Source organism: Malania oleifera, chromosome 4 (genome assembly GCF_029873635.1).
Source record: "Malania oleifera isolate guangnan ecotype guangnan chromosome 4, ASM2987363v1, whole genome shotgun sequence".
NCBI classification, from domain to species: Eukaryota; Viridiplantae; Streptophyta; class Magnoliopsida; order Santalales; family Ximeniaceae; genus Malania; species Malania oleifera.
The window spans coordinates 100,179,412-100,198,919 of NC_080420.1; the positions used below are offsets into that span (position 1 = coordinate 100,179,412).

Genomic DNA, 19,508 nt, shown 5'->3' on the forward strand with positions numbered 1-19,508 from the left:
AAGAATTTGTTTTGATGTACAAAATAGTCCTTTCATTTTTTCTAAATTTTAAAATAATTACAAAAAACAACTCGTTTTGAATATATATATATATATATATATATATATATGTAAAAGACAGTATAAGATCCGAATTAATGTTCTCCCAAGTATAGGAGTTATGTCGTGTAATATTTAGTCCAAATGCCAGATTGTCTCTTTAGGGAATGCAGTTTAATCTCAAATTTTGCTTAATTCCAACCAAAAATAAGAAACAAAAGTCACTGAACATAGTTCAGATTTGGGTTTTCTGGTTTGTTTAAGATTTTCTTCTAACGAATTAAAGCAACATGCAATTTAGAGTCTAAAACCTAACACAAACTAATTTTAACCATGAGAAACAAAAATCTGACGTTAATAGCCGATCAAAAATTGAAACATGCATTTGAATTTTGGAATAAAACCTAAAGACGATATATTTCCTACTTAATTTAAGCACAAAATTTTAAAAAATAAACTATTCAAGTCTATGATGCTTTGAGGGTTTGGAAAGCTATGGTTGAAAATGAAACTGGTTTAAGATTCAAGAAGCTAAGAACAGACAATGGTGATGAGTATCAAGACATCGGGTTCAAGAAATTTTGCTATGAGCACGGTATCATGATGGAAAGAACTGTGCCAGGTACACCTCAGTACAACAACATAGCCAAGCGGATGAACTAAATGTTGACTAAAAGAGCCAGAAGCATGTGTATACAGCCAGAATTACCATTGCAATTATGGGTAGAAGTAGTCGGCACAGCAGTATACTTGATTAATAGGGGTCCATCAGTTTTCTTGGACCACCGTATACCAGAAAAGGTATGGAGCGGAAAAGAGGTAAGACTTTCACATTTGAAAGTTTTTGGTTGTGTTACATATGTACATATCAGTGATCATGTCAGAAACAAGCTTGATCCTAAGTTTCAGAAATGCACCTTTGTCGGTTACAATGAAGATGAATATGGGTATCGCATTTGGGATGATGAAAATAAGAAGTTGATCAGATGCAAAGACGTGATCTTCAACGAAAAGGTGATGTACAATGATAGAAACACAATAGAATCCACCGAACTAGTTCACTGAGAGTTAACCTATGTAGATATGGATGATATCCCAAAAGGTGTCGGGACGCAACAGCAGAATGCTGAGAATCCTCAGGCGAAGGAACCAATGGAGTAGATCGCCGCACCACCGCCTCCTACTCCAGCTCCTGAGCTTAGGAGATCTTCTCGGCACCATGTACCAAATAGAAGGTATATAGATTATTTACTTCTTACAGATGGAGGAGAGCTTGAATTCTATGATGAAGCATGTCAGGTGGTAGATATGAGCAAGTGGGAGCTTGTGATGAAGGACGAGATGAAGTCCCCAATCTCCAACAAAACGTGGGAACTAGCTGAGTTGCCCAAAGGTAAGAATACCCTTCACAACAAGTGGGTGTACAAGATCAAAGAGGAGCATGATGGCTCCAGGAGGTACAAAGTTCGATTGGTAGTCAAAGGCTTCGAGCAGAAGGAAGGAATTGACTACATCGACATCTTTGCACCAGTTGTGAGCTGACAACCATCAGATCAGTCTTGAGCATTATTGCCTCAGAGGGCCTACATCTCGAGTAGTTGAATGTGAAGACGACATTTCTTCATGGTGATTTTGATGAGGAAATTTACATGCATTAGCTAGAAGGATTCTCAGAGAAAGGTAAAGAGAATCTGGTGTGCAGGTTGAAGAAGAGCTTGTACGATTTTAAACAAGTTCCCGGGCAATAGTACAGAAAATTTGACATCTTTATGCACATGAATGATTTTCAAAAGTGCAACGCACTACTGTTGCTACTTCAAAAGGTATCAATATAGTTATATCATTCTGTTGTTATATATGGATGACATGCTAATCGCAGGACCAGATATATAAGCGATCAGAAAATTCAAGCAGCAATTGTCAAAGGAATTTGACATGAAGGACTTAGACTCAGCGAAGCAGATACTTGGAATGCGGATCTCTAGAGATAAGCGACAGGGAACGTTGAATTATCTCAGTCGGAGTATATTATCTGTGTTTTATAAAGGTTTAACATGAGCAGCGTCAAAGCAGTAAATACACCATTGGTAGGACACTTTCGCCTCTCAAAGGATCAGGCTCCCCAGATAGATGAAGAGAAGGACTTCATGGCTAAGGTACCTTACGCCTCAGTCATTAGAAGTCTCATGTACGCCATGGTTTGTACCAAACCGGACATTGGCCAAGCAGTGGAAGCTGTTAGCAGGTTCATGTCAAATCTAGGGAAGACTCACTAGGAAGCAATGAAGTGGATCTTCAGGTACCTCAGAGGCACTGTTAATAAGTGCTTATGTTTCGGCAAAGGAGACTTGAAAGTCAAAGGGTATGTAGATGCCGATTTTGCTGGTGAAGTTGATCACCATAGGAGCACCACCGAATATGTGTTCACTGTTAGCATAATAACTATTAGTTGGATGTCAAAGATACAAAAGATTATTGCCCTATCCATTATAGAAGTTGAGTACGTAGCAGTGATAAAAGTTAGCAAAGAGATGATTTGGCTTCAAGGTTTGTTGACAAAGCTTGGATTAAAGGAGGAGAGAAATGTTTTGTACAACGACAGTCAGAGTGCGATACATCTGGTAAAGAACTCTGTATTTCATTCCAGAACCAAACACATTACACTGTGTTATCACTTCATCATATCTCTATTAGAGGATGGAGTGCTGACACTTGAAAAGATTCAAGGTTGCAAGAATCCAGCAGACATGTTGACGAAGGTGGTGACTACTGAGAAGTTGAAATTGTGTTAAACTTCAATTGGTCTTCATGCTTGAAGACAGATATGAGCACATCATTTGCTTATACACTGGTTGAGATGTTGCCCCCGTCTCCAAGTGGGAGATTGTTGAGATTGCAGCTGGTGGAGTCGTCGGCAACCACACCAACCAACTACTTATGTTGAATTTTGAGCTGCAGTAGGTGGAAATTGGTAGCCACCTTCACCTACATTGCCACCTTGGTTGACTTGCACCCCCCCCCCCCATCTCAGGCTATATAAATGTGATGAGTGTTGTGCTGTATGTGAGTGTGGATGTGTGTGCAGAGAGAGCAGAGCTATACGCATGAGTGTGTGAGGCAGAATAAAGTGTTGTGTGTGTGTGAGAGAGAGAGAGAGAGAGATAGAGATAGAGAGAGAGTTGAGTTGAAGGCAGTAGCCTCCTCCTGCTAATATTATTCTCCCAGTTATAGTGAATTGGTATGTGCTCTGTGGACATAGGTCGTTTCGACCGAACCACATAAATCTGGTGTTCCATTCTTATTTATTTATTTTTTCCCACGTGTGATTGTTGCTTCTAGATCCACCCCAATAATACATTGTTGGCCCACAACCTAACAATTTAAGCTTTTAGGTAAAGTGGTGATCTAACATGGTATCAGAGGTGGTTACTAGGAGGTCTTGAGTTTTAGTCTTGTTGCCCGCAATTTACAAAGAAAAAAAAATATTGCATTCCTTATTATGGATGTTATTTATCATGTATTTATCTCTTCACATGTTGTCGGGCTGCACGTGCAGGGGAGTGTTAAAATCTTGATATACATTGTTGGTCCACAACCTAACAGATTAACCTTTTAGGTAAAGTGGTGACCTAACATAAATAGCTAATTTCCTAAATCTGCTGCAACTTGAGATGAGGCAACGACCGGCGGCCATGGGGAGGAGACCCGCAAGGGGTTATCGTCAGATAAAGAACAAACCCTACCTAAAATCTAGGTATTGCCGCGGTGTTCCTTATCCAAAAATCAGGATTTATGATGTTGGGATGAAGAAGAAAGGTGTGGATGAGTTTCCCCACTGTGTTCATTTGGTTAGCTGGGAAAAAGAAAATGTCTCAAGTGGCGCATCCGAAGCGTCACGGATTGCACGTAACAAATACATGACCAAGTCTGCTGGGAAAGATGCCTTCCACCCGAGGGTGAGGGCCACCCTTTCCATGTATTGCGCATCAACAAGATGCTTTCTTGTGCTGGAGCTGATAGGCTTCAAACTGGCATGAGGGGTGCTTTTGGTAAACCACAGGGAACTTGTGCAAGAGTGAGCATCGGTCGGGTCCTTTGGTCCGTCCGCTGCAAGGATGCTAATGGCCCTCATGCACAGGAGGCCCTTCGCCGTGCAAAATTCAAGTTTCCAGGTCGACAAAAGATCATTGTGAGCAGGAAATGGGGCTTTACCAAGTTCAGTCGTAATGATTATGTCAAATGGAAGAGCGAGAACCGTATCGTTCCTGATGGTGTAAATGCGAAGCTTCTTGGGTGCCATGGGCCATTGGCTAATCGTCAACCTGGGCGTGCATTTTTACATGCAACTGTTTAGGACGTATGGCTACGGGAAACAGTGTATGAAAGACATCTGGTGAACATTTGATTGTGTGTTTTTTTATTCTGTGAGTAACAACAGTATTCATACAATTATACTTCATACTCACTTGTGGTTTTCAAGAACTCGTTTAGATTAATAGTGATTTCTTGTCTTGGGTGGATTCATGGTCATCTCCCAATTACATTATGCATGTTGATCTATCAGATGGATGTTTCCCTAAATGTTGATGCTTGTGCTTTTATGTTTAATTTTTTTGTTTCCTCTTTTTTGGCTATCATACTGGGCCAGCTCCTACTTGGGCAGATGTTCATTCCTCGAATATATTGGACCCATAGCAGCTTTGAAAAAAAATATAGCTAATTTAATTATAATTAAAAAAAATAAATTAGTGACAAATTCCATTAATTCATGTTAATCCATTACTCTCTGTATATATATAAAATACAATAAACAAATTTGTCATTGAAGTCAAAGATGGTTGGGTACCATTCTTAATTCAAGGAGGTAGCCTTTTAGTTGTCTAGTAGTTAGAATCTTATCTTTAAAAAAATAAAAAGAAGGAAGATATAACACTTGCCATAAGTGTTAGGGATGAGTTTGACTCCTTTTTTATTATATTTTTTTTTCTTAAAAAAAGTTAAATTGAATCGAACATATTTGATAAATTATTTTTTTAACTTTTAAAAAGTAAAATTTTAAAATTTTGTGGGAAATTTTTAAAATTTACAAAATTAGAATTTTTAAAAACTAAGACCTGATTTTTTTCTTATGATAAATTATTCAATTCCACTATTATCTTTAATTTTTTTTTTAGAATATTACAAAATCTATAAATACAATAATTATATTTCCTAAATATACATATCTATTTTAATCATTTTAAATATTTTTTTAGATGCCTTATAATTTTTTTATCAAACCCTCAAAACAATTTTTTTTTCTTTTTTATAGCTCTGTTTTTCATTTTTAAAACAATAATAGTAAGTTCCTTTTCATTAGCTCTTTTTAAAAGGTCTTTTTAAAAAGCTATAAGAAGGCTAACTAAAGCATAATTCGATTAAGACAAGGGACTCTATTGTTGAAAAATATTGCCTTTAAATCTCACCCTTACCTATATGTTTAATAAAAATAATTTTATACCAAAAAACTTGATAAAGGCTTTGAGGTACATTTATTTTGTTAAGGTTGATGGGGACTAGACTAAATTAAATGGTACTTGACTAAATTGATTATGATGGTTGTCATCTCCTATAATAATTCAAAAAATAGAACATCTTTATTGAAAAGAATAGTATAACAAAAAGAGAAAACACAAAGTGTAATCCACCATTGTTGGCCCATGGTGAAAGACCCACTAGCCTTAACCCATGAGTTAGAATTTTCTTTTGCTTGTCATTTCCAAATCATTGTTGCCTCAAACATACACTATGCTATGGAACATGAATTTCGAATTTTAAATTTGAATTTGAGTGAATTTGAACAAATTTGAATACAATGTTATATTATAACTTATTTAAATATCCATTACAAATCAAAATCTAACTCTCCAAACATATGGTAATGGTGCTGCAACCAGTGTAACCAAACCACAAACGCAAGCACACCTTAAAAAAATTAGCCTCACAAATATAGACATCTCAATTTCTAGAATGAGGGATTATAGAAAGTGAACATCTGAGTCTTCATCACATCAAGAGAATCAAGCTTTTTCCCATTTGTATAAAGGAGTCTCATTTCATTCTTATTCCCCAAATTGTAGTCATTATCCATGATTTTGCATAAAGATAGCCTCCTCAACATGCAAAAAATTCAAATTAGTGTCAATTTGATTTGCCATAGTTAGTATAGAATCATTTTCTTTAGAACCCAAAAGATTTTTTGGGGACTTTTACATCGTAGCCGTGATTTCACTAAATTTACATTACTCTTATGAAAGACTTTATGACTTGTTTGGTTGTGTAATAAAATAAAAAATTATATGACATAATAGTTTATACAAGGGAACTAGTTATCACCATAAAGCAAAATACAATACATATATATTGTTGTGTCGGGTTCCCCACTTGTACCAAACACCAATACTACAACTATTGTTATTGAATATATAAGAAACTAAAGCAATGCAAAAACTAATAATAAAATAGTAAAAAGAATAAGACAAGAAATTAATGAGGTTCGGTATAGAATCACCTACGTCCTCGTGCGCCGACGATCAATCCACTACTTCTTGACAAAGTACAACTTTGAGGTGTGTTTTACAAATGAAGAGTTGAATTCTTTATATAACTTCAACCTCAAGTCCAAAAAACACTTCTCTCTAATGTGGGACAAATAATACAAAAAATTCAAAACAACATTTTATACTAATGTGGAACTATTCTACCAATGCGGGACAACAAATCTCCACTTTGACGATAAATTTAACAAAATTTTCAGTCACCAACATTTTCTAGAGTTTCACATCATCGGCGTCTTCAAAAAATATTCAGACTTGCAGGATATTTTATAAAGTTCAAACAATGTTTGGACTTAATTGTTGTAATAATCTTGATCAATATATCTGCGGGATTTTCAATTGTAGCAATTTCCTGAAAAAGCATCTTGCCTCCATCAATAATATCCAGCATAAAATGAAACCGAACATCGATGTGCTTCGTTCGTGCATGATAGACTTGGTTATTTGCCAAATGAATAGCACTTTGGCTATCACAGAACACAACAATGTACTTCTGAACAACTCCCAAATTTTCAAGTAGACCTTGTGTTGGAGTGTCAAGGCTTGAGAAAATCCAGGCCGTCCATTTCGTTTTAGATCCAGCGGCTGTTTTAAATTTACTTATTTAGTGGAGGGGCAGTAATGTAATTCCACATATAATGTATTGTAAATAATAATAATAAAAAAACACAGCAGGGGGCGGGGGTTTTTCTTCACTTCAGTTTTTAGCAGCTCAGAAAGGAGGTTTTTTTCCCAGCCGCGAGAGACTCTTGTAGAGCCGCAACGAGTCTTCTTCTTCACCCCGAGCACAGGAGATCTTCCCCTTCACAGCCGACGAGAGTCTTCACCAGTGTGAGAGAAGGAGACGGCAAAAGGGCGTTCGACATTGGGGATTTCCAGCAGAGGTGCACGCTCAGGTAAAGAGGAGGTAATGCACAGATTTATTTCTTGGGAGGGATTTCTTTTAGGGAAATCAGGGAGGAATATAGGGAGAAACCTAGGGTTCTTCGCAAGTGCAAAGGGGAGATTTCTTGGATTATTCTTGGGCTGATTTCTAGAGGAGATCGGTAAGACAAGAAAGGGTAAATCTGTGTGTACTTGTATTTATTTCCACCGATTTAATATAGTATCTCTGGAGGTGAGTTTCTACCGTGGATGTAGGCCAATTTTTGGGTCGAACCACGTAAATATGTTCTTGTAGATTGTGATTGTGGCATGTTTATGTTTTGCTGAATATTGGATTGGTGAACGTATATTTTTCTTGTTCAGGCTTTGCACACACACACGCGTCAAAATAAACAAGTTTAAGTTTAGGTGTGATTGTGGTTGATGCTTGGACAAAATCAGATTGTTATTGTGGTTTGTTTGGAATTAATTAAAATCTGAAAATAGAATTAGAAATCGGCTGAATTACACACAACACCTTGCAAACAAATAGTTGCCTTAACAGCCTCTGAAGCTTCCATGTACTCTGCTTCTGTTGTAGACAAGGCAATGGTAGACTGTAAGGTAGACCTCTAATTCACTGGACCATTAGCAAATGTAAAAACATATCCAATAGTTTATCGACGTTTATCCAAATCACCTGCAAAATCAAAATCCACATATCTAACAACACGTTGATCAATAGTATTATTTTTCTCAAATACTATACCTACATCAATTGTATTCATAATATATCTCAAAATCCATTTCACAGCTTGCCAATGTCCTTTACCCGGATCATGCATATACCTACTCACCATACTAACAGCTTGTGAAATATCAGGTCTAATACAAATCATTGCATACATCAGACTACCAACAACACTTGCATAAGGAACCTGTGACATATACTTACGTTCCTCATTTGATCTAGGAGATAAAGTTGTACTAAGTTTGAAATGAGGAGCAAGAGGAGTGCTTATTGGTTTTTACTACTCAGACATGCCAAAACTTTGTACTACCTTCTTCAAATACTGTTTCTGGGACAAACTAACTCTTCCTCTCATTCTGTCTCTGCGAATCTCCATGCCAAGTATCTTCTTTGCTTCACCATGATCTTTCATCTCAAACTCTTGATTTAACTAACTTTTCAACTTATTGATTTCTTCCCTATTCTTTGTAGCTATCAACATATCATCAACATACAAGAGTAAATATATAAAGGATCCATTTTGTAGTCTGCGAAAATAAACACAATGATCATGTTTATTTATGATGTACTTCTGACCCATCATAAACTGATGAAATCATTTGTACTACTATCTTGGAGACTATTTTAAACTATATAACGATTTACCCAATTTACATACCCAATTTTCTTTTCCAACAACATGAAATCCATCTGACTGAGTCATATAAATTTCTCTTCTAAATCACCATGTAAAAATGCAGTTTTTACATCGAGCTGAACTAGTTCAAGATCAAATTGTGCTACCAAAGCCAACAAAATTCGAATGGAAGAATGTTTAACAATTGGAGAAAATACCTCATTATAATCAATGCCTTCCTTCTGTGCGTAGCCCTTAGCTACCCATTTAGCTATGAAGCGAACATTATTTGCATTTGGAAATCCTTCTTTCTTTACATAAACCCATTTGCAACCAATTACTTTCTTACCCTTGGGCAGCTAGGCTGGCTCCCAAGTCTAATTCTGATGAAGAGACTGTATTTCTTCATCCATCACTCTTTTCCACTTATCTAATTCAGAGTTCCTCATTGCCTCTTTGAAAGTGTAATGAACATTATCATCCACAACTGGAAGTGCATAGGCCACCATATCAGTATACCGAGTAGGTTTTCGAATTTCTTATCTTGGCCTCTGAGAAACAATTGATTCTTGTTGCTGTGAAGATTCTTGAATTGAAATCTCCTCTTCTTGTACACTATTCCCCACCGTAACTGGAGAGTTACCATGTGTAGTCTCATTTCTCACTAGGTTTCCCAAAATTGTCTCAACCTCCACTTGTTGTTGAGTACCACTGGTCTTCTCTTCAACTCGTGACTCCTTACATATTGCTTTCTTCATCATCGCAAGTTCATCAAAAGTCACATCCCTACTTAAAATCATTTTTTTCGTCTTTAGACACCAAAGACGGTATCCTTTGACTATTGCACTTATCCCCAAGAATATTGTTTTCTTAGCTCTTGGATCCAACTTAGATTTAACATGATAATAAGTCATAGTACCAAATACATGTAAAGAATCATAATCACTAGCAGGCTTTCCAAACCATACCTCGTAGGGTGTTTTTCCCCCTATTGCAGATGATGCTAGATGATTGATGAGATGACACACATATCTAATAGCCTCAGTCCAAAACCTTTTGTCTAACCCAGCATTAGACAACATACATCGAACTTTCTCCAACAAAGTTTGATTCATGCGCTCTGTCATCCCATTCTGTTATGGTGTATCTTGAACTGTGAAGTGTCAAGTAATACCTTCATCGTGACATACCTTCATAAACGGGTCACTCGTGTATTCACCACCATTATCTGATCTGAGCTGTTTAATCTTTCTGCCAGTTTGAGTTTCAACTAATTTTTTCCACTTAAGGAAAATATCACACACTTCATTTTTATGCTTCATAGAATACACCCAAACTCTTCTAGAAAAACTATCAATAAAAGTGATAAAATAATGCATACCACCCAATGAAGCCGTTTTTGTGGGCCCCCATACATCTGTATGGATGTAGTCTAAAATACCTTCAGTCTGGTGGATTGCAGTGTCAAATTTCACTCTAGTCTATTTTCCCAGAATGTAATGCTCACAAAATTCAAGTTTGCGCACCTTTGCACCCTTTAACAAACCTCGCTTAGCTAATTGTTGCAAAGATTTTTCTCCAACATGTGCTAATCGCATATGCCATAACCTGGTTGTATCTGAACCTACATCTTTCTCAGAAATAATAGCTGCTGAGCCAATAACTGTACTGCCTTGTAAATAATACAAGCTATTTTTCCTTATTCCTTTCATCACCACCTGCGCACCTGATTTAATCTTTATGGTTCCATATTTCAAAGTGATACCCTTAGATTCTAAGGCACCCAATGAAATCAGATTCTTTTTTAGGTTTGGAACATACCTACCATCAATCAAGGTCATAATAGTTCCATCTTGACATGATCCTATTCCAATTGTTTTACAAGTATTATTATTTTCCATAAAAACAACCCCACCATCTAATTCTTCAAAATTAAAAAATCATTCCCTATTGGGACACATGTGATAGGAACAACCAAAATCCAAAATCCACTCACCAAAATAATGTGACGAAGATGTTCTAACAAGAGAAAAATCTGACTCACTTCCATCATCATTGGCTATATTGGCATTAGAATGTGCTTTGCCCTTATTCTTCTATTGTAATTTAGGGCAATCTTTCTTCCAATGCCCTCTCTCACGACAAAAGGCATATTCATCTTTAGCAGGTTTCCCACGAGATTTACTCCTCCCATAAGATTTACTCTTCCTTCCAAGCATACGACTCTGAGAACATCTCCTTATTGTTAGGGCTTCTGCTGTTTCCTTATGGACCCTCTAATCTTTCTTTATGCATTTAGTACTAATCAATGCAGTACAAACAGCATCATAAGTAACTTTATCTTTCCCATACAATAAAGTGGTGGTCAAATGTTCAAACTCATCAGGGAGAGAATTCAGTAACAATATGGATTTATTTTCATCTTTCACCTTTTCATCCAAATTTAACAAATCGGCAAAAATTTTATTGAAAGCATTTATGTGGTCATTAATCGAAATACATGGCTGATACTGGAAGAGAAAAAATTTCTTTTTCAAATAGAGCCAATTTTCCAGACTCTTTGTCATAAATGTGTCTTCCAATGTCTTCCACAATTTCTTTGCAAATGTCTCCCTCATAACACAATATTTCTGATTTTTAGCGAGACACAGACGAATCGTACCACATGCCTGACGATTGATCTTTTCCCAATCTCTGTCACCCATATCTACTGGTTTATCATCCAAAGCAATATCTAGTTCTTGCTATTACAAGATGTCCATCACCTCACATTGCCACATACCAAAATTATTGGTACCATCAAATTTCTCCACCTCAAACCGAGCATTAGCTTTTGTCTTCGATGATGATGTCGAAGCCGAAGGGGATGGAGTTCGTGTGGACAAAGTTTCTTCTACTGCTGCACTAGTTTCTGCCATCTTCTATATATTCAATAGCAACCAACAAAACAAAAGGCCTAGGATGAATAGTACGTACCAATTGTGTCTACTCTATTTTATCCTATGAAATTCCACTTTGACCAGGTCAACCTCCAGGGAGCGACTGAGCCGCAATGGTCTCTGAGTACTCACTTAGACAAGGTCTTTCTTAGGCATCAAACGTGGAATCAAGGATCCTAACAGAGGAACACCTCCATATTGACACTATTCAACCTAGTTTTGATACCAATTGTTGTGTTGGGCACCCCATTTGTGTCAAACACCAATACTACAACTATTGTTATTGAGTATATAAGAAACTAAAGCAATTCAGAAACTAATAATAAAACAATAAAAAGAATAAGACAAGAAATTAACGAGATTCGGTATAGAATTACCTATGTCCTCGAGCGCCAACGATCAATCCACTACTTCTTGATAAAGTACAACTTTGAGGTGTGTTTTACAAATGAAGAGTTGAGCTCTTTATATAGCTTCAACCTCAAGTCCAAAAAACACTTCTCTCCAATGTGGGACAAATAATACAGAAAATTTAAAACAACTTTTTATACTAATGTGGAACTACTCTACCAATGTGGGACAAAAAATAACATATATATATATATATATATATATATATATTAGTCAATAACATGAAATAGACAAAGAATAATTCTTCTAACGTTTTACCATGAAAATATTTATATTCTCATATGTTCCATGTTACATAGAATGATGCAAACCTTTGCATAGCAACTTTTTTTCTTTTCTTTATAATTGTTGCATCCTTATACTACTTTTATTACATTCTCATTATATTTTATTCGATTCTTAGAATAGATGTTCTTCGAATTAGATGCAACCTAAGTTTGTCTTATTAGACTAAGTAAAAATAGGGCGTGGAGAAGAAATTTTTTAAGGTAGCATTTGAAAATGTATATTTTGGGCATTAATTTAGATTTAGGTCGATTGAAAAAAATTTAATAAAAATTTATATCATATTTTGTCTAAATTAACACAAATTTAAATTCAAATTCAAAATACATGGCCTAAAAGATATGACAAAATCATGTAGCAGTAACATATTAATTGTAGATAGTTACATTTGCTCTCACTACAACTTTTTATAGTGTTAAAATCACCTAATACCGTCCTAGGAGCATCATCAATTAATCAGAAAAATTATCATCTAATTCTAAATTACTTTTCTCTCCAAAACATATACAAAAGTGACCAAGCAATAACTGTCAGTAGAAATTGTGTCCACTAAAAATTTCAGTAATTTATGACACAATGTGTGAGATGGTGTCCAAGAATTATTCAAATAATTTTTAACCATTCAATTGGAAGTTTGATTAAAATTCAGATATTTGATTGAATTTTATATGAATTTAATTAAAAAATAAAAAGTAATATTAAAATTTCTTTAAATTAGGGGCATAAAATTTATACTTTCTAACACAAGTTGGTTGTAATTTTATAAAATTTATAAAATTTAATTAAAAAATAAAAAGATTGATGTTTGTTAGTTGCCTTAATCTTAAACTCTTAATTAATTATTTTTAGAGAAGAAAAGTAAAAGAAAAGAATACTTGAAACATGGGAAATACAAATTTTTTTTTTTAAAAAATAGAGTTGATTTGCTTAACTAACAACTTAGTAAGGCTTGCCAAGCTAGTCACTCTCCATAGACATACAATTAAAATAAAAATAAAAAGCATAAAGCTTATTTTTAGAATTTAGAATCTAAACATTATACTTGAACTTGGATGGAGTTGAATGGATTTTAGCAGGTTTCCTAGGAAACAGGTAAGGGAATAAACTAAGTCAGGTATTTTTCAAAAAATGCATTATTCAATATTTAGTATTTAATTCAGAAATTATGTATAGATTTGGGAATACTGAGATGAAACTGAGGAGACTTTGAAAAACAGATTTAATATTATTTTGTCAGAAAATTATATGTTTTCAGGCCAGATAATATGTTATAGTATAGTACTCACTTACGTGTGACATGAGTATAGACTTTTACTGCAATTAATAGCATGCTAGAGTATTTCATAAAAACATAGAACAAGCATGTTTTAACCACAGTTTTCAAAGAAGTTATAAATAGTACATAAATTGTATTTTCACGTATATTATGAAATTCAGTCGGCGCAGATGCCGTAACTTTTAGTCAGCGCAGATGCCATATTATTCAGTCGGCGCAGTAGCCAAGATATTCAGCTGGTGCAGATGTCGTGATCAGTTTTAATATGACAGTTTATTCAAAAATTATGAAATGACAACTTTTATTCAGAAATATGTAAAAGTTAGATTTTATTTTAGAAATATAAAAATGTTATTTAACAACAGAATTATATTATGAGAAATGTATTATATGATAGCAGAGTCCGGATGGTTTAGTTTACATTCAGAGCACGGTACCGTAACTATCAGTTCAGGCAGTGCTACCACACATCTCAGATAGAGTGTGGGAGTTTGATAGTCGATTGTGCATTAGCGTGGGAGTAGGTGCCCCCTGGTAGTCCGGACCAGGCTGGGCAAGCCAATCGTACTTACAGAATTACCAGTTTGACTTAGCGTGGTAGGTCAGTCATTGCTAGGTCCCGCCTACGGGCTGCACAACCTAGTCATGTGGGGGTAATACATGACATCGGCTAGCTATCCATCTAGGGTGTGATTTCAGTAGTATACAGATGTAACAGATGATTTTTAAATATACAGAAATTTAGTATGTTATAGTATGTTATATGAAATATGATTTATTTAGATTTATACAGAATAGTTTTATTAGATTTATCAAATACAGTTGTATTATGTACAATTTTTCCTTATTTAACAGATATAATATACCATGTTCAGTATATATTTATATTACAATGATACTTACGTTGCCACACACTTATTGAGAGATGTCTTACCCCAACATTACAAACATTTCAAGAAACCCAAGTAGAAGAGCATACCAAGCTCCGAGGTAGTGGAGACAATTTTATACTACCCTGTCTGAAGGGTAAGTTATGGGGTTGTGTTCAAAATGGATTTTTAGGGTTATGACCCTAGTATATTATGGTTCTTTTGGGGGATGAATATATGTGTATTTATGAACATAGTATAACTCTAGTATTGTATATATATGGTTGTGTAAATTATAATTTTCGCTGCATAGACGATATGTATGTATAGACAGGTATATTCCCGGTACCTATGGGTCCAGGTTGACTTTGACTTTGTTAGTATATTATGGTATCAGAGTTATTATGATAATTATTATGTGGGAAAAAATATATAGCAGAAATTTTAGGTCATTGTATTTTGGTATCAGAGCCTAGGTTGCTAGGTTCTGTAGACTTTAGTGTACAGTGGAAACAGTACCAGAGTATAGGAACAGAATTTTAGTGAGTCAAGGCTGGAGAGTTAAGACGAGAATTTAGGATTTTGCTCTGCAGCCTGGAAAAAGGATTTCCGTGGTGGTTTCTATGTTTTTCTTGCGGTGACGATTTCAGGAAAGCCATAGTAAACTATTGTCAAGTTGTGTTTCTAAATTACAGAATTGAATCTTAAATTGGGAGCAAGGACGTTAAGTTAATTGATGATCTGAGATTTTAGCCAGCAAAATATATATTAGTTATGTTAAGAAGATAGGGTCCTCAGACTATGTTTATTGTCTTTTTAGGATGGACCTTGGAGGTAGCAATGCTCACGCCCGTGGTGACGATGGTGCTGGGCCTTCTAGTGTGGGCGATGATCATTCTGAAGTCGTTTTGTTCAGCGTAGCTCAGCAGGTCATGGCTGAGATTGCACGGAGCTCTAGGGAACAGGAAGGCCCATCTACAGATCAGGGGTGTACCATAGATAAATTCACTAAAATGAATCCTCCGACATTCTCAGGGGAAGTTGACCTTGCAGTTGCTGAAAACTAGGTGCAAGAGATGGAGAAAATATTGACGATGCTTCATTGTATCGATGATCAGAGGGTTTAGTATGTCACCTATAAATTGACGGGTGAGGTTGAGAGATGGTGGGTAACCATAAAATTACTAGAGGAACAGAGACCCGTACCGGCGATTATAACTTGGATCCGATTTAAGGAAATTTTCTTTGATCATTATTTTACTGCCACTATCAGAGAAGCTAAGGTAGTAGAATTTCTGAATTTGACTTAGGGAAATCGCACAGTTCAACAGTATGTGGTGAAGTTCATAGAGCTGTCACGTTTTGCTCCTTACATTGTACTAGATGAGGCTAAGAACACAAGAATGTTTGAGAGGGGCTTGAAGTAGGAAATCTTTAAATAGGTGTCAGTTCTAAAGGTGTAGGACTTCTCTGAACTTGTAGATAGGGCCACTGTAGTAGAGGAGAGCAATCAGAGGGATGTGGGAGCACCGAGCTAGAGGAAAAGGGCCATACCTCCGGGATTTTAGGCGGGTTCTAGTTGAGGCTCATGGAGAGGAGATCGATATAGCGGAGGCTAGAGGCAGATGATGGGACACTGTGGTTTTTAGGGTGAGCAGACCTATCCCATCTGCCCTAGGTTTGGCCAGACACATATGGGTGAATGCCGGATAGGAGAAAATGTTTGTTACCGGTGTGGAAAACCTGGCCATATGGCACAAGCATGTCCCTGAATGTCAACTTATGTACCAGCTCTTAAACCTTTCCAGGGAGGTTATCAGGCACCCCGTGGAGGCCAACAGAGGAATGCAGCCCCGGTGAGGCATAGGTGACGTTGTGACAAGTATTCTTATTGCTTTATCATATAAAGCTATTGTTTTATTTGACTTGGGTACCACCTATTCTTTCATATCATTGGGGTATGTTAAATTATCTATGGTTGAGACACAGTTGTTAGATGTTGAGTTGTCAGTAGCCATGCCAATTGGTTTAGTAAGGAGGTGTAGAAGAGTGATTAAAAATTATCCAGTGGGCATTCATGAGAGAATATTACTAGCCGATCTCGTGATATTAGACATGTAGGGGTTTGATATAATATTGGGTGTAGATTGGCTAGAAACTAACTACGTCAGCATTGATTGCCATAAAAAAGAGGTGATTTCCAAACCACCGGGAGAGCGGGAATTCAAATTTGTGGGATTGCGTGTACGAGCCTCGCCACAGTTAGTCGGCTATTCAAGCAAGAAGGCTGCTTCAGAAGGGTTGTCAAGGGTATGTACCTTATGTAATGGAGAGGCTAGAGGGAGAATTAAAGCTTGCTGATATTCCAGTAATCAGAGAATTTCTAGATGAATTTCTAGAAGAGTTACCTAGTTTACCACCAGATCGGGAGATTGAGTTTACCATGGATCTACTTCTAGGATTAGCACCAATATCTAAGGCACCCTACAGGATGGCCCCAACCAAGTTAAAAGAGCTGAAAGACCAGTTGCAGGAGTTATTAGATAAAGGGTTTATCAGACCTAGCATGTCGCCCTGGGGTGCGCCAGTGCTGTTTGTAAAGGAGAAAGATGTAATGTTAAGAATGTGCATCAATTATAGGGAGATAAATAAAGTGACGATCAAGAATAAGTACCCTCTTCCTAGAATTGATGACTTATTTGACCAGCTCCAGGGGACCCGGGTCTATTCCAAAATTGATCTTCGATCAGGGTACCATCAAGTGAAAATTGAAGCTAAGGATGTTCAAAACACAATATTTAGGACCACATATGGTCACTACAAGTTTCTAGTTATGCCATTTGGTCTGACTAATGCACCCGCAACATTTATAGATATGATGAAACGGGCATCCCATTAGTACTTGGACCAGTTTGTTGTGATATTTATAAATGATATATTAGTTTATTCAAAGAGTTTTGAGGGGCATGAGGATCATCTTAGGCTGGTATTGTAGGTGTTGAGAGAAAAGAAGTTGTTGACCAAGTTTAAAAAATGTGAATTCTGGCTGAGGCAGGTCGCTTTCCTCGAGCATGTGATCTTCGGGGACAGCATATCAATAGATCCAAGTAAGATAGAAGCGATGATGAATTGGGTGAGACCGGGAAACGTTTAGAAAATCAGAAGCTTCCTAGGTCTGGCGGGGTACTACTGGTGTTTTGTGGATGGGTTTTCTAGATCATCAAGTCCACTGATAGGACTCACAAGGAAAAATGTAAAGTTTAAATGGACTGATGAGTGTGAGAAGAGCTTCCAAGAATTGAAGCAACGACTTGTCACTACACCGGTGTTATCAATTCTATCACGAGAGGATGGATTTGTTATATATAGTGATGCATCCCAGAAGGGACTCAGATGTGTGTTGATGTAACACGAGAGGGTTACTGCATACGCCTCTCAGCAACTTAAGGAATATGAAAAGAACTACCTAATACATGATTTAGAGTTAGCTACAATGTTGTATGCTATAAAGATCTGGAGGCATTATTTGTATGGTGGGAAGTGTGAGATCTTCATTGACCATAAAAGTTTGAAGTATTTTTTCACCTAGAAAGAACTGAACATAAGGCAAAGGAGATGGCTAGAACTCATTAAAAACTATGATTGCACTATTAGCTACCACCTAGGGAAAGCAAACGTGGTGGTTGATGCTTTGAGCCAAAAATCAACGGGAGCGACATTATTGGCAATGATAATCCAGCATCTGATCCAGATGGATTTGGAGAGACTCAACGTGGAACTGATAGAGGGTGATCACCAGACATTCATTGCCAATTTGGTACTACAGCCTACCCTACAGGGAAAGATTAAAGCTACTCAGAGGGGTGATGCAGAATTAGTAGAGCTCATGGATAAAGTACAATATGGTCAAGGAGAGGAGTTTAGTATTTCAGATGATAGAGCTTTGAGGTTCTGTACCAGATTGTGCGTACTTGTAGATGCTGAGATTAAGAAGACTATCTTGGAGGAGGTCCACAGATCCCTTTACATAGTGCATCCTAGCAGCACTAAGATGTATCAAGACCTCAGAGAGTCATTTTGGTGGAGCAGCATGAAGAGGAAAATAGCTGAGTTTGTGGATCAGTGTTTGACGTGCCAGCAGGTAAAGGCTGAGCACCTAAGACCGGTGAGACAGTTGCAGCCACTTTATATCCCTGAATGGAAGTGGGATCATATATCTATGGATTTTGTTACAAGATTACCGCCGGTGTTGCATGGACAGAACGCCATTTGGGTAGTTGCAAATCGACTAACAAAGACTGTTCACTTTCTTGTTATTAAAGTCAACTACTCTATGAGTAGATTGGCAAAGTTATACATACAGGAAATAGTTCGACCCCATGGTGTGCCAGTATCTATAGTTTCATATCGAGACCCACGTTTCACGTCATAGTTTTGGAGGAGCTTACAGGAAGCTTTAGGGTCTCAGTTAGCATTCAGCGCAACATTTCATCCTCAGATTGATGGGCAGACGGAGAGGACGATCTAGATACTAAAGTATATGCTACGAGCATGTGTGTTGGACTTCGGGGGAAACTAGACCTAGTTTATGTCGCTGGTTGAATTTGCGTATAATAACAGCTACCAGGCTAGCATTGAAATGACACTTTACGAGGCATTATTTGGTGGAAGGTGTCGTTCTCTGCTATGCTAGAATGAAATGGGTGATAGACGAGTTCTGGAGCCAGAATTGGTGTAGCAAACATATGATAAAGTCTGACTTATTAGAGACAAAATCAGTGCAGCCCTGATTTGGTAGAAAATTTACGCAGATACTCGCCGCCGGAAGTTGGTATTTGATATGGGAGACTATGTGCTTTTTA

The 19,508-nt window shown here is 36.8% G+C and overlaps 1 protein-coding gene and 1 pseudogene across 1 annotated transcript; both read left to right on the plus strand.

Moving 5' to 3' along the window:
- Positions 1–3,703: 3,703 nt before the first annotated feature.
- Positions 3,704–4,615, plus strand: LOC131153385 (large ribosomal subunit protein uL16-like; annotated as a pseudogene).
- Positions 4,616–15,467: 10,852 nt separating this feature from the next.
- Positions 15,468–18,966, plus strand: LOC131153905 (uncharacterized). The gene is made up of 4 exons (XM_058106352.1): positions 15,468–15,636; positions 16,793–16,956; positions 18,398–18,787; positions 18,883–18,966. The coding sequence occupies exons 1-4, from the start codon at positions 15,468–15,470 to the stop codon at positions 18,964–18,966; spliced, it is 807 nt and encodes a 268-aa protein (XP_057962335.1).
- The last annotated feature ends 542 nt before the right edge of the window (positions 18,967–19,508 follow it).

What these genes read in the sequence shown, in the direction of transcription:
- LOC131153905 (XM_058106352.1), top strand. Translation starts at nt 15,468, where the DNA reads ATGGACCTTGGAGGTAGCAATGCTCACGCCCGTGGTGACGATGGTGCT. An exon ending in CTTCAGAAGGGTTGTCAAGG is followed by an intron (nt 16,957 to 18,397) that starts GTATGTACCTTA and finishes CATCTGATCCAG; the next exon opens with ATGGATTTGGAGAGACTCAA. An exon ending in AGTGTTTGACGTGCCAGCAG is followed by an intron (nt 18,788 to 18,882) that starts GTAAAGGCTGAG and finishes TTTTGTTACAAG; the next exon opens with ATTACCGCCGGTGTTGCATG.